At 30.4% G+C, this 15221-nt stretch overlaps 4 protein-coding genes across 6 annotated transcripts; 3 read left to right on the forward strand and 1 right to left on the reverse strand.

The window, feature by feature from the left end:
* The first annotated feature begins 453 nt into the window (after window positions 1-453).
* Window positions 454-8096, forward strand: LOC138936239 (vesicle-fusing ATPase 1). 2 transcript variants are annotated; one of them, XM_070301473.1, is made up of 11 exons: window positions 454-624; window positions 871-959; window positions 1266-1490; window positions 1746-2373; window positions 2746-2970; window positions 3243-3542; window positions 3898-4188; window positions 4305-4489; window positions 4581-4739; window positions 4927-5040; window positions 5536-8096. In XM_070301473.1, exons 1-11 carry the CDS (start codon window positions 613-615, stop codon window positions 5540-5542), a joined length of 2235 nt encoding a protein of 744 aa, XP_070157574.1. In that variant the 5' UTR covers window positions 454-612; the 3' UTR covers window positions 5543-8096. The 2 variants fall into 2 exon arrangements, with proteins under 2 accessions (XP_070157574.1, XP_070157573.1); XM_070301472.1 differs by lacking the exon at window positions 5536-8096 and adding an exon at window positions 5133-5522.
* Window positions 8097-8734: 638 nt separating this feature from the next.
* On the forward strand, window positions 8735-10029 carry LOC138936132 (uncharacterized). Its single transcript, XM_070301251.1, has 3 exons — window positions 8735-9111; window positions 9515-9693; window positions 9880-10029. Exons 1-3 carry the CDS (start codon window positions 8964-8966, stop codon window positions 10027-10029), a joined length of 477 nt encoding a protein of 158 aa, XP_070157352.1. The 5' UTR covers window positions 8735-8963.
* LOC138936129 (probable peptidoglycan muropeptide transporter SLC46) lies at window positions 9785-14473 on the reverse strand. 2 transcript variants are annotated; one of them, XM_070301249.1, is made up of 6 exons: window positions 13812-14471; window positions 13494-13754; window positions 12772-13121; window positions 12357-12636; window positions 12082-12264; window positions 9785-11934 (listed from the first exon to the last, which is right to left on the reverse strand). In XM_070301249.1, the coding sequence occupies exons 1-6, from the start codon at window positions 13894-13896 to the stop codon at window positions 11699-11701; spliced, it is 1395 nt and encodes a 464-aa protein (XP_070157350.1). In that variant the 5' UTR covers window positions 13897-14471; the 3' UTR covers window positions 9785-11698. The 2 variants fall into 2 exon arrangements, with proteins under 2 accessions (XP_070157350.1, XP_070157349.1); XM_070301248.1 differs by having other exon boundaries at window positions 13494-14473.
* Window positions 10058-11394, forward strand: Sptr (Sepiapterin reductase). Its single transcript, XM_070301250.1, has 3 exons — window positions 10058-10298; window positions 10410-10720; window positions 10816-11394. The coding sequence occupies exons 1-3, from the start codon at window positions 10058-10060 to the stop codon at window positions 11053-11055; spliced, it is 792 nt and encodes a 263-aa protein (XP_070157351.1). The 3' UTR covers window positions 11056-11394.
* Window positions 14474-15221: the final 748 nt, after the last annotated feature.

The raw sequence follows: 15221 nt of genomic DNA on the forward strand, positions 1-15221 counted from the left end.
TGCTCCCCGTTTAAACAGTATACTATGTTACATGCGAGCGAGAGAGAACGCAAGGAGCACGAAATAGAGTATGTCCTTTTCTACGTGCATCTCGGCTCCCACTCCTCAACACTCGGTCTAGATATACTATTTATCTATGGTCTATGGTCGAGATATACTATGTCTATGAAGTGATATTCATTCGTCCCACATTTAAAATGTATAACACATATGTATGGCATATATATATATATATATATATATATATATATATATATATATATATATATATATATATATATATGTATATGTATATTTACTTTATCGACAATGCGAAATATACCGAAATGGATTTTGTTGTATGGTATCAAAAAGTGAATATATATTTGTATTAGAATTAAAAATCCTATGATATATGTATGATTTATATGCAAAATATATATATAGAGAGTTTTCGTTAAATTTAATTTTCAGGAAGAAAATCGTATATGTATTATGTCGAGGACGCGATCACTTGTCCTCTCTCGCGCATGACCGTGTAGACAGCTTTACCACATCAATATCAAAGGTGCACAGCAGAGACGGATTCTATTATAGTGTGCATGATCAGAATTTGTTGATTTCCATCAAGAAATGTCCATGATGGTGAGTACAAGCCGCGAAAACAGGTCGACGATTGCAATTTCGTTTCGCATATGCCTCGCCGCATAAATGGATCGTTGAATTTTCGCAAGACAATGTTTTTTTTTGCAAATCGCAAGCTTCCGCTTTTTGTGCTCCCTGCCTCCTGTCAAAATCTCATATCAAATCTCAAATTTCCTTTGCAAAGCTTTTTCGTGCGTCGCATTTCTCGCATAAAATATAAGAAAATATAATTTTTTTCTCTTTCAGCGGATGAAAGCAGTGAGATGCCCTACAGATGAGCTCAGTCTCTCCAATTGTGCAATTATCAATGCTGATGATTTTCCGGACGATGTTAGGTAAGAATTTATCAAAATATAATCATCTTTTCAAAACCCAATAGGAATTCAATACAATTGTGTATTTATATTAGTTTAATTTGTATCTTTTAATGCATATTTATATTATATCTATATTTATGACTTACATAATAAATAAATAATAATTTAAATTTAACAATTTCATTTTTATTCTAAATTCTTCAAATTTGTATAAATTTATAGATTCTGATTTTCCCTCTTTTTCTTTTTCTCTTTGTTCTTAGTGATACATACATATATATATATATATATATATATATATATATATATTATTGTTTGTTGCAGGCATATTGAAGTAACTACAGCACCAAATTATCATTTTGTGTTTACTGTGAGAACGCATCATGAGATTCCACGTGGTACAATCGGTTTTAGTTTGCCTCAAAGGAAATGGGCAACATTGTCTCTCAATCAAGATATTGAGGTTCGACCATATCATTTTGATCCAACTTCTAACACGGAATGTTTATGCAACATTGTTTTGGAAGCTGACTTCTTGCAGAAAAAAACGTATGATTATTATATGGCTTGCATTATAATTAGGGATTTTCTTTTTTTATTATCACTTACAAAATATTTTTTAAATAATTCTGAATGTCTTTTATTTATTTAAAAGTTCATATGGAGACATATTATATATATATGAGTTTAAATCTGACTGGCATAAAGATCTCCCATTGGATGGAGAACTTTTTTCTTATATATATTGAAAGCTCTTTTTCTTCATACCATTATTATGGTTATTACATTTATATATTCTTTTAGTGTTACTTTGGAGCCATATAATACAGATGAAATGGCCAAGGAATTTCTACTACAATTTTCAGGCCAGGCATTCACCGTGGGTCAGCAGCTGGCATTTCAGTTTAAAGATAAGAAATTGCTTGGATTAGTTGTCAAAAGTTTGGAAGCTGCTGATTTATCGGCCATCAGTTCAGGCCAAAGTACAGTGCCTAAAAAGACCAAAATGGGTCGTTGCTTAGGTGATTCCATAATACAATTTGAAAAAGCAGAAAACTCAAGCCTAAATCTTGTTGGACAAGCTAAAGGAAAAGCTATTCGACAGACCATTATTAATCCAGACTGGGACTTCCAGAAAATGGGTATTGGTGGTTTGGATAAGGAATTCAGTGCCATTTTTAGAAGAGCATTTGCATCTCGCGTTTTTCCAACGGAGATCGTCACTCAATTGGGTTGCAAACATGTAAAAGGAATTTTGCTATATGGACCACCTGGTACAGGAAAAACGTTAATGGCTCGACAAATAGGAACAATGTTAAATTCAAGAGAACCAAAGATTGTAAACGGCCCACAAATTTTAGATAAATATGTTGGAGAAAGTGAAGCTAATGTCAGAAGATTGTTTGCTGATGCAGAAGAGGAAGAAAAGAGGGTGAATAATTTACAAAATCTATTTGTACATAATATATATTTAAATTAAAATTTTATTTATATGTAACTTTCCTTATGAAAAGAAAACCACAAAGAAATTTTATTTAAATGAGGATATTCAAGCCAATATAAATTCTTAAGCATTGATGTATTTATGAGATAATATACTTAACTGGCTGTGGAAGACTGAATAAACATTAAACTAGTTTTATTACTGACAGAAGATTTTATAAAGAGTGGTATATTTCAAGTATTTTATTATACAAATATTAGTGCTTAAAGATACTGGTTTAAATATCTTTACTTTCATCTTCCTAAAAAACGAGTTTATCTTTGCTATACATTTTATTTAAGAAATTTTATATATTTTTAGCTTGGTCCCAATAGTGGGCTTCACATAATCATATTTGATGAAATAGATGCCATCTGTAAATCTCGAGGTAGTGTTGCTGGAAATACGGGTGTTCATGACACAGTGGTAAATCAGCTGCTTGCAAAGATTGATGGCGTTGAACAATTAAATAACATTCTCGTTATTGGTATGACCAATAGAAGGGACATGATCGACGAAGCCTTGTTAAGACCTGGCCGATTGGAGGTAAAACAAAGTTTATTAATAATAAGTTGTTAAAACTGAGTATATATTGAATGACTGCAAATTTTCATTATTAATAGTTGAAAGAAATATATGATACATCATACGAATAGAATATGTAATTCGATTTGATTATAAGGCAAGATAGAATATTTTAGATGAATTTCGTATTCTATATCCTTTATTCATTTGCCCATATAATTATTTTAATATGATAATATTTGTTGTTATTTTACACTCACTTACAAATAGGTCTTAATTTTCTATGTTTAAAGCTGCAAATGGAGATCAGCTTGCCAGACGAACATGGGCGATACCAGATCCTTAATATTCACACATCCCGAATGAGAGATTACAAAAAAATAGCGCCTGATGTAGATCTGAAAGAGTTAGCTGCCCAAACTAAGAATTTTAGTGGGGCAGAATTAGAGGGTCTAGTCAGAGCCGCACAGAGCACTGCTATGAATCGGTTAATAAAAGCTGCCAGCAAGGTAGAGGTTGATCCATCCGCGATGGAGAAGCTTATGGTCAGTAGAAGCGACTTTTTACATGCACTAGAGCATGATATTAAACCGGTAAGTCACAGGCAAAGGCATTCATACATGCATGTGTATAAATGAAATCCCGAGATCTTTCATTTATCAGGCAGCTGCTATTGTTATTCAGTTATTATACATATTATACTAATACTCTCTTATATATTTTTAACGGCTGAACATTGTGTTTTTATAGTTTTTACAATAGATAGACATTTTATTACTATTCTTTTAATTTATGTATTATTTTTTAAATATTTTTAAATAAATAAAATTTGATTTTGCTTTCAGTATACGTAGCATCATTATATTAATTAATTCGGAAAATATATAATTAATAAAAATATATAATTATGTATCTATAATAATGAGGATATATTTGTATATCTTTTAGGCATTTGGTACAAGCGAGGAAATACTGAGTCAATTATTAATACGTGGAATTATTAATTGGGGAAGGCAAGTGGCTGAAATTCTTACTGATGGCTCTCTGTGTATTCAACAAGCTCGAGCGGCTGAAGGATCTGGTCTGGTATCTGTTCTCTTGGAAGGACCACCAAATAGTGGAAAGACAGCGCTTGCCGCGCAAATTGCGAAGAATTCAGACTTTCCATTTATTAAAGTTTGTACACCTGATGACATGGTTGGTTTTGTTGAATCCGCAAAATGTCTTTCTATACGGAAGGTAATCACAATTCGCCGTCTACATTACTTACAGATATTGATAAATTTATTTTAAAGTCAATACTTTTTTTTATTATATTTGATGTAAGATTTAAAATTATTATCTATATATTTCAGGTATTCGATGATGCATATCGTTCGCAACTCAGCTGTATTTTAGTTGATAATATAGAACGTCTACTAGATTATGGCTCAATTGGACCAAGATATTCTAATCTGACGTTGCAAGCACTTTTGGTGCTGTTAAAAAAATCGCCGCCGCCTGGCCGTAAACTATTAATTTTATGCACCTCTAGTCGCAGGTAGAATAAGAATTTTCTTTTCCTATAGTTAAACAAAACAGTAATAATATAATAAAATATTATTATCCGAACAATATATTTTTTCTTACAGACAAGTTTTAGACGATTTGGAAATACTCTCGGCATTTAATACCGTTCTTCATGTGCCTAATTTGTCAACTGCTGATAATCTGTTAAATGTACTGGAAGAAGTTGATCTCTTTTCAAAACATGAAATAGCTTCTTTACATGCAAAGCTTCAAGGAAAACGGTAAAATATTAATCATTTTATATTTTAATAACTTTACTCAGACAATATATGTGATATTAGCTAATACATAAGGATGTATATATAGGATATATATATATATATGTTATAGATAAAAGTGTTTTGTCACAGATATCTCATCATTGAATCACAAAATTCATCTAATATTCAACTTAATTTATAATTTCAGCATATTCATTGGTATTAAGAAACTACTCTACTTGACAGATATGGCACGTCAAGTAGAACCAAATTACAGAGTTGCAAAATTCTTATCGAAATTAGAAGAAGAAGGCGGCCTAGAGTAAGAAGCTTTATTTCAATTTGGGATGCGTGAGCTTTAGAAACATAGATAAAGTGCAAGCGCTTCTGAGCGTTCATTTGTTTTATGTTTAGCGCGCTTGGACCGAAGCGACTTCGATTATATAAACGTATCTTTAGATTGTAGTAAATTATGTAGAAATAATTTAGGATGAAAGAAATATTTATATATAAGTGATGACACACATCTAAATTTCCTGTGTCACAGTAAGTTCCCATAACAGGTAAAAAATAAATGATAACAGCTTGCATTATGATGCATATTTGAAAACGCGTATTAACTTCATATTTTCAAATACAAATGCATAAATGATATATAAACATTATTACAGTTTTAAAAATGATTATCACAGCAATTCATATATATAATATTTCCAATGTGGTGTAATAACTGTTTTAATATAATCTCAATTTAACTTAAAATTTTGACTAATTTTAGAAAATTCACGAAAAAGTAAGTTTCTTTATATCTTTTAAGGACTTGACCGAAATTAATTTGTCGAGCTTAAAAGTAAGAATTTGCCACAATTTAAACGAATATTTGATTGATGCATAATAATGTACAATTATTGTATAATTACTATGAAAATATGTAAAAAGATGGAAATATTTGAAATAACACATGGAATACCTGATTTTAATGTAAGTATCGCCTGTCGCATCCAATATCAGGGTTTCTTCTTTACCACTTATTATGTATCTTCAATACATAATTACATCGATAAGATATTGAAAAAAAATATATAAGTAGTATTTATATATACATTATCGAATAATTAAGTTTCGGGACTCGCTTCGCATTTCCAAACGTTTGATTCGTTTGTGCTGTCATTTTAACGGGTTATTCACAATTCAGTACTCAACACGTGGTGCAAGTTCTAAATTATTTGATTCAATAGTTAATGAGATACAATCACGCAAAATTGATGTTACAAAATTTTGTTTAAAAATCGGTGTAATATGGAAGGCACGTTTGACAATATGCCAAAATTAAATTCTGCGTTAAATTAGAGAAGTTGTCAACAGAAACGTTATAAATGATTCAACAACCTTACGGAGAATCAGCTACATATAAAAGTAATGTTTCGAAGATATAGATGACATAAAAAAAACGTGAATCAAATTTTGAAAGTGCTTGCTTTAGAGGACTATCTTGCTTTGAGCAATGGTGGAGACGTTGAACTAAGTCGAGTTAGGTGACTACATTGAAACTTTTTAACTGTCTCTAAGGTGTATTGTACGATTAAAAATAAATTTTTCATACGAAAGTCTCGAAACTTAATTATTCCACAGTGTATATATGTATATATGTATAAGCTACTATAGAGACAGTTGCACCAATGTCGTTTATTGCAAATATTCAAGGTTTAGAAAATTCTTCAGCTTTTTAAGCTTATAATTTTAATTATATCATCGAGAAAAAGAAGATTTCTATAATCAATATTAGCACAGAATTGCGAAAAACAGCTATAAGTTAATAGTGAACTAAATGCATTCCTATATATATAGCTTGTATATTACATTATATGTATTTATTCCGATACAGAGATATTTTTCAGAGGAAACAATATCTTGAATATACACTGTTTGTGATTCTAGAACAGTGCTTCCCGCTCAGGGTATTATGACAAATTTGCCACTTTGTTATAGAAATAAGAAAAACATATAATATTTATAAAAGTACATTTATTCCAGCAATAGTTTATTAACGCAATAATTATTGGCATGCTAAGTATATTAAATACATATATAATTAATAGATTATATATATACTATATTAAGTACATATTATAATTATGTATAAGGGTTTGCTCTTTATAGCTGAACTGGCCACACTAATTTAGAGTTTATCTTTTTCTTTCCATATTGAAAGGAGAAAAATAAGCTCTAATGCAACCAATTTTGCTATAAAAAACAGCATTCCAATTGAAATATTTAACTGACTTTTTCGATTTATATAAAATCTTTTGAGTATATGTATATGTTTCAACATATAGATACAATTATGTGTGTGTTATGTATATATATATACACATACACATATAAAACAAGAAATGTTTTGTTTCACAAATAATACAAGGAAATAAAATAAGAAGAAAATATTAAAAATTTTGAGAAAACAAAATTTATAAAAGCGAGACTTCCTAGAGGAGTTGTTAATGTTTTCGATTTTTTTGTATTTGTGTTACTAAAAGAGATATATTTTTTTTAGATGTTGGGGAATACTGTCCTAGTTTATAGTTGAGAAAGAATTGTTTATAAGAATATGACAGATTGACTTGTGTCCATAAGAAGGTGAATAGAGATGTTGTGGTATCACATTTTTAATTATTGAATATAGCAATAACATAAGAATATATAAAAAAATATATCTATTATTCTCATATGCTGTACATTATTGAGTACATCTGTACAAGTGTACATGTATATTATAACAATATATAATGATGCACATGTTGATTCAATATTTGTCACTATATCTCATAGAGAAATTGATTATAGAATATTTATAAGGAGATCCGAGAATTAATCAATATCTGTCAATCTCTATTATCCTCGACATGTATCAACAAACAAAAGAACATTCCAATTATCGTTGATATATTTTTTTTGTTACCAGGTAATTACAACGATAACAAAAAAGTGCATTATATTCATTTATGTAAATTTTATTTTTAATACTGGGATTAAAATAAGTCAATAGTTATATAATTTATTATTAGAATATATAAATATTATTCTATATGAATTATGAATAAAATATAATATATAAGTTTATTGATTTATTTTGTGTATAAAAGAAAATTGTACTAGCTTGAAGAATCCCTCAAACTAATTATATGCGTTATATATGTATTGAGAGAAAGAAATGAATCGTATGTATTGCAATTGTATTGTACAGGAAAATATTGGTTGTGCAATATTCCTCTTCTACTGTAATATAATCATCTACTTGTCTGTATTTATCAATGTGATCTGTTATCAATGCAAGAGAGAAATAAAATCATCTACAAATGTGTGTAAAAAGAACTTTCAATGACACATGCATATGTATATTCTCATGTAGAGCCAAGTAAATGAAATTAAAAAATATAACTTTATTTGCATATTTACTTCAAAGAGATTTTTGAATGTAAAAAGAAAAGAAACTTTTAGTTTATTATGAGAGATATTTTATTTTATAATTAATTATTGTGCATTATAATCTCTATATATATATATATATATATACATCTTTGAGTAATATATTCCTCTAAATTTTTGTGTGCATAGCATTATAGTTTCCTCTATGAAAAAAATAATTACCATAATTTACAAATGTAAATTGTAAACTATTTTGACTTGTGTTCTGTTTGTAAAAAAACGTATTTTTAAACGATATCATATAGATCTTGTAAATCTAATAAGACACATACACTTTAGTGAATTCCTCTAAAAAATAATACAGAATGTTTTAGAATAAATTAATTTATTGCATATCTACTTTAAAATGCAGAAATTGATAGAATGTCCATTATAAATTTATAACGTTAGGAAAACATTGTTTATTCACTCTTGGTATCGATAAATCCATGTTTTTATTACTCCATGATTACACCAGATGATGTAATAAAGCATGATAAAAAGTAACGATTTAAGATGCGTTCGCGCAGCACGCTTTTAGCGCCATGAGCGTGCTCTGTCCTTGTTCAATTTTCAGTAAATAACAAAGATAAAATTATGATTTTAGCTTCCCGATCGCAGCCAAGTTTTCATCGTCGAACTGTCAATGTTCACATCTCTATTATTCGCTCCTACCGATTGATACAGCCTTGCGGCGTTCTCCCGGCAGAAAAAAGGAAAGTGTGTATACAGTAATTTGTCAAGGATATAGAGGAACGTATATAAGAAAGCACGCGTTGTAAAATGAAGACGGACATCAACGATCCTTGGTGCAGAACAGCTGTGCAAATAGCAGTCAATGATAACACGCCCAACGATCGTTTCGAGGACTCTTTCCTGGATAAGGATCATCGACGATTGTCCGATTCGGAGCAGTATCTGCAGAAACTCTGTAAGATATATTGTTCATCTCAGGACTGCGTTCAAGAATATCACTTCAATAATATCGAGTGCACCCGGGTGACTTTCTCGAACGTAGCTCAGATTACACGTAAAATAGGCATATCCGCTTTCTAAGATTTTTCTTGCAACTTTTTCTTTTTGTTTTACTTCTTCTCTATCGAAAAATATACGATTCTTATTTTGAAACGATATGGAAAAGAATTTGCGCAATAATAATTTTTTTTTGAACATTTTTTGAGAGAAAAAAAAATAAGATAAACGAGAGATAATGAGAGATGAAGTAACGTCAGAAATAAGCGAGATAATTCGTTCGGAGAAAATCGACAATTATTCACAGTTATCGCCATTGGTTTCTATGATTCAATCCTAATTCTTTTTGGTAAATGCACTAGATTCTAGATTAAGAGTTCTTCAAGGAGGTACAACAAAAAAGGATCTTGTAACATCACTGTCAGTAGCAAAGGAGGATTCCATTGCACGTTTAATTACTTCCGGAAATAATCCCCAATCTGAGGAAGAAGCTGAGTTGGCATCAAATCCTCTGATACGACATATAGCCCCACATTTACAAGTGAGCAAATTGAAGAATAATAACTAAATTGTTTTTTATTCAATATAAAAATGTATATATTTATTTTAGTCAATATAATTTTTCAAAACAATAAATTATAAATTATATTTCACAAAGAGAATTTTATCTGCGAACTTATATTTGTCACCTTATGGTATATAACTAATAATTGTTTTTCATACACAGGCTTTAACAGCTAGCGAATTAGTTCATCTGTTGAAGGCAGACGTACTACAAGCAACCACGGAAGCCGAGCAACAACAAAATATCACGGAAGAATTACAAATAAATCAACTGTCAACAGAACATACTTATAAGTCGAAAGACAATAATTAACTTTTATAATTTTGTAATATAAGACACCATGTCGATTGAAGCACTATCTGGTAAAGTTTTCTTAGTGATAACCGGTGCGAGTCGTGGTATCGGTCGTCAAATTGCGATAACATTCGGTTCGCTACTGCAGGAGGACTCGCATATTCTTTTGTTAGCAAGAAACCTAAATGATTTAAAAGAAGTTGCGAAAAATATACCATCCAAAGTAACAGTTCATACTGTTAGTATAGATCTTGGTGAAGCGAAAATGACGAAAACCGATTTTGAAGGTCAGATGGAGTTCTTTTTTTTTTCTTATTTAAAAATGATTATATTGGTAACGAATATGCTGGAAAGACAGTTTTGTAAAAGTATTTTGTTTCTGATTTTTGTTATTTTAGAGACCATATTGGGGTGTCTAAGTGAAACCATTCGCAACACATTCGATCGCGTGGTCGTAGTGCATAATGTAGGTGCTACCGGCGATGTCACAAAATTTGTAAATGAGATGGTGGATATAGATGTTTGGAAACAATTTTATACCCTAAACTTATTCCTGCCCGCTATTTTAAATGCGGTAATTATGAATTTGTTTGACAGTACAAACATTAAGAAAGTGGTTATCAATATTACGTCTTTATATGGTATTCAAGCAAACAAGGCCTGTGGTTATTATTGCTCGGCGAAGGCAGCACGAGAAATGTACTTTAAGGTATTATATATGTGTACAATTTTTTAAATTCATATACGAGATCGTGGATATATTATTTTAGCGAATTATTAATACATATTTTTGATTTTGTATAGGTTTTTGCTTTGGAAAATCCTGATGTTAACGTATTAAGTTATGCACCGGGACCCGTCGATACAGATATGTTTCAAACAGTGCGCGAAACGATCGCCAATCCCGAAACTAAAAAAGCATTTGCACACTTGCGTGAAACCAACACTGTATTGACTACAGAACAGACAGTTAATCGTCTTGTGGAGGTCTTGAAAGAACATAAGTACAACGCGGGCGATCATGTGGACTATTACGACAATTAAAGCAGCGGTGATGATAATAACTATATCTTAATCTTTAAAGATAAAAACATATGGAAGCGAGATAATTACTTAAAAACAATTTTTTTGTGAATAAGTTTATTCTTTCTTAACTAAAATAATGTTATATATATTTTGCCTTTAAAAATGACGCATTAACCTTTGTGAAATAGTATAAAAATAAATCATTTCTATATAAGTAATTTATATTATTAATCTATAAATTTTCTTTAAAATTCTTTTACGACTAAGTAATAGAAATCCATGATATTCATATAATAATCAATAATTAAAATCACAAGAGTTGTATATTATTTTCTAAAATCACAGACTATGAAATAAACCACAATATTCATATTTTCTATGATATTGCTTGCTTCAATTATATATAAATTCCGATTTGTATATTCTTATATATATAAATAATTGTTCAAATATATAGAAAAATGATAGAATATATATAAAGTATATATAGTATATAATAGAAAAATTTTACATCTATATGTATATGAAGGATACATGTGCCTCCTTCCCTTGTATATTATTAAAAAATACGCGTATTAAAATATCATCTCTTCATTATTAGCTAATTATTTCGTTTATCTTGAAATAAATAATTTTCATATTTAATTTTACTTGATAAATATCATTGAGTTGAATCATTATCTTCTATCATTGGGGTGAAAGATATAATATTGCGTCTTATATGTATCTGAATATATATCAATATTATAATTGTTATGATATAAAATGTTGCTGATAAAAACCACACTGGTAGAGGATATGAAGGTGGCATATAGTGAGAATAAAGAAAAGTGTATAAAGAAGCTGCAGCAAATGGTAACAGTGTCTCTAGAAATGTTGCTAGAGAAAAAACCTTCCCTGTTTAAATAAATGTAAAAATATATTTCTCAATGTGAATATATTAGAAAAACTAATAATCATATACTTGAATTTATATCTATGAATATTCTCATTTTGATGTTTAATAATTATCTAATTATTAAGATTAAAAAATAAGATTTGTACCTATATCCTTCTCGGGTACTGCTTTGGATAATATAGTACGTATCATTGGTCGAGATAAATCACCAAACATACCTACACCTACTGACAGATACATATGCCAAGATTGCCATGTAAAAGCACACACTAAGGCAGTACAAAGAGATGACATAATTGATATTATGGCAACTACTGCCTCTGAAAATCCTAGACATAATTCAGATGTTTTATAAATTTTTAAATTATGCATCAAATAAGTGAATACAATAAGATAAAGTCCACAAATATTAAAACGATACCTGATGTGTATCTTCGTATTAATTTAATACCAAATATCGTACCGAAGATTCCCACCACAACATTTGTAGCTACATAAATAGAGAACTGGTCTACGGTCCAACCAAGCCGCGCACTCGCAAATAAATATCCAATAGCAAGATTACCTTGAAAGGCAATTAAAAGTAACGTAAGACAAGCTATGCAGCTCCAAACCAACGATCTATTAAATCCATCTCTCTTCTTGATACATGTGTTAATAAGATCCTTCACAAACATAAAATCAAATATGTCGCAAATGCCCTATAAAGATAAATGAGCAGTCATTATTTACTTTATTATTTACGAAGAGAATGATATTAATTCACGCCAGTTTTTAAGTGCATCGAGAGTATTTGCATCTGCAATTTGACTTAACGAATATTTTGAAACACTCACAGAAGTATGATTCTGTACAGTCTCTGGAATAAAAAGTAATATATACAATGTTGCTACAATGCACAGCACAGTCGCAATACTGAACACAGCAGTGTATCCATATGCTTCATATACTGCTGGACCAGAAAATAATCCGATTAGCACACCAAGAGAGATTAATGCATCTAACCAGGCCAAATGCCATGCCCGTTCATTATTATCAGTTATGTCAGTGATGTAACAAAATGAAGCTAACATTAATACACTTATACCACCTAGGAGACCCATAGGGATATAAGCTATCAAAAAATACCAAGGCACAATCTCATAATTAGCCATCATAGAGAGCAGAAGATAAGTTAAAGATATACCTAGAAGAATTAAATGTTAAATAAATATAAATTATTTTTTTCATATATATATATATGTACACACACACACACAGAGTTATGAAAAATGCAAACAGCTATGTTTCTTAGGAGTTCTAGGATCTTTAGAATCTTTTAATTAGAAATTCTATAAAAATTGATTGTAGCAATAATAATATGCAATTCATCTTTTATTATGTAATGTAATCTATGTCATTCTCTTTATGTGATCTATTTTTTATTTATCTTTATAAATAATCAATTATCAGCTATTAGTTATTATAAATTAATATGTAACACTTTTAACCAACATAATCAACATAATTTTCTCTCTAGAATTTTACAGTGATATTTATAACATATAAACGTGATTACCTATATATCCTGAAAGTATAACAGGTTTCCTTCCATACTTATCACTCCATGGTCCCAGAAACAAAGATAGGAACGAGGGGAAAATACTTTCGATGAAGGATTTACTCATTAGAATTAAACTTGCCTGTGGTTGCACTTTTGTATTTATTCTAAGCGCCTCCTCGCTGCTGCTATTATTGTGAAGTATCAGGCATTCTGTCTTGTTTATTCCTAATGTTATAATGCATGTACGATATACTATCAGATCTGTCAAGATAGCACCTGTGGGAAATATATGTATATCAGCTATTATGCCAATGTAAAAGATTGGTTTATTACCTGACATTGACATAGCGAGCAGCAGTAGCATCATAGGCGGTTGCACTAGTATATAACGTTTCCATTCTGAGATAGCACGATCCATTGATTTCTCTATAATATTCACTGGAAGAATAATTGCTCTGTGCAACAGAATTCCTGATGAAATTGTCGACGAATATACTCATTGGTACACTTTGCAATCGCTTTATTTGGCTCTATTTAGAAAATCTCGGTAAGCAATATGCTCTATTGTAAAATCCGTATCGCTCGTTTCTTTGTTCAGAACTTTGTGCGATATGTGCATATATGCATACATGTTCTAATATGATTATATATGCGATGTAAGCATGTTGATTGACTAGAATAATCGCGATCACACAATAAGAGATTTCTGCATTCGTGTAAATGCGCGCGCGCGCGCAACATAGCGTGATTCACATCGCAATTATCTTAAATCGTCAATATACATTCGTAGTTTGTATTGTTTTTCGCGAGATATATTTGTGCACAGACAGACTGTGCACGTTTGACAGAACTGATCAGCTGATTTACAGCTGATGATATCAGCGAAGATTCGAACCCGCTTAGCGAAGACTCGAATCTTAATTTAAATAGATTTAAATGTATATTTTAAAATATATTTACTTTTTTTAAATACTTTTTTAGAAATTTATCTTTTCAAGATTTATTTATTTGAATATTTATATCTTTTAATTGTATGTACATCATGATGACATGTTATATATTAGTTATTCGAGAATGCGCAAGAAAACGATATCGCAAAACAGCTGATCTAATATATTAGTTTGACAGTTTACTTTCGATATACAGGGTGTCTGATAATAATCGCCCCAGATAATAATGTGTAGATAAAGCGGGTGAAATCAGGTAAAAAAGTCATATACCGTTTTGCGATCTTTACAATATAATTAACGAGAAATGAATTAAAAAAGATCAGCCAATTCATGCGAGTATTAACGCGCGGCGAGAAAAGACGCATGATATGTGCGGTTGCCATAGGACACGAGAATCCATCTACTTAGTACACAGAACAACTGTGCGAACAGCAGTCAACGACAACACGATCATTTCGAGGATTCTTTTTGGATAAGATTCATTGACGATTGTCCGATTAGGAGCGCAGTATCTACAGAAAGAGACTGTAAAGATACATTATTCTTCTCAGGATTATGTTCGAGAACATTACTCGGATGATGTTCTCGAACGCAGCCCAAATTACACGTAAAATAGACGCGTATTCGCTTTTTAGGGGGGCACAGAAATTGACAAAATTATAGGAAGTATAAAATACATTTACTCGAAGTAGCGCTCGAAGCAGGTATGAGATCTGCCGCATGGCAGCTGTCGTACAGATCTATATTTATTCTATATAATCCCTTTCGAGAGATTTTTAGAGAAGTAAATTAG

The sequence above is a fragment of the Polyergus mexicanus genome, unplaced genomic scaffold, assembly GCF_030449975.1.
Source record: "Polyergus mexicanus isolate NDT 795.1 unplaced genomic scaffold, iyPolMexi1.0 SCAF_9, whole genome shotgun sequence".
Lineage (NCBI taxonomy): Eukaryota > Metazoa > Arthropoda > Insecta > Hymenoptera > Formicidae > Polyergus > Polyergus mexicanus.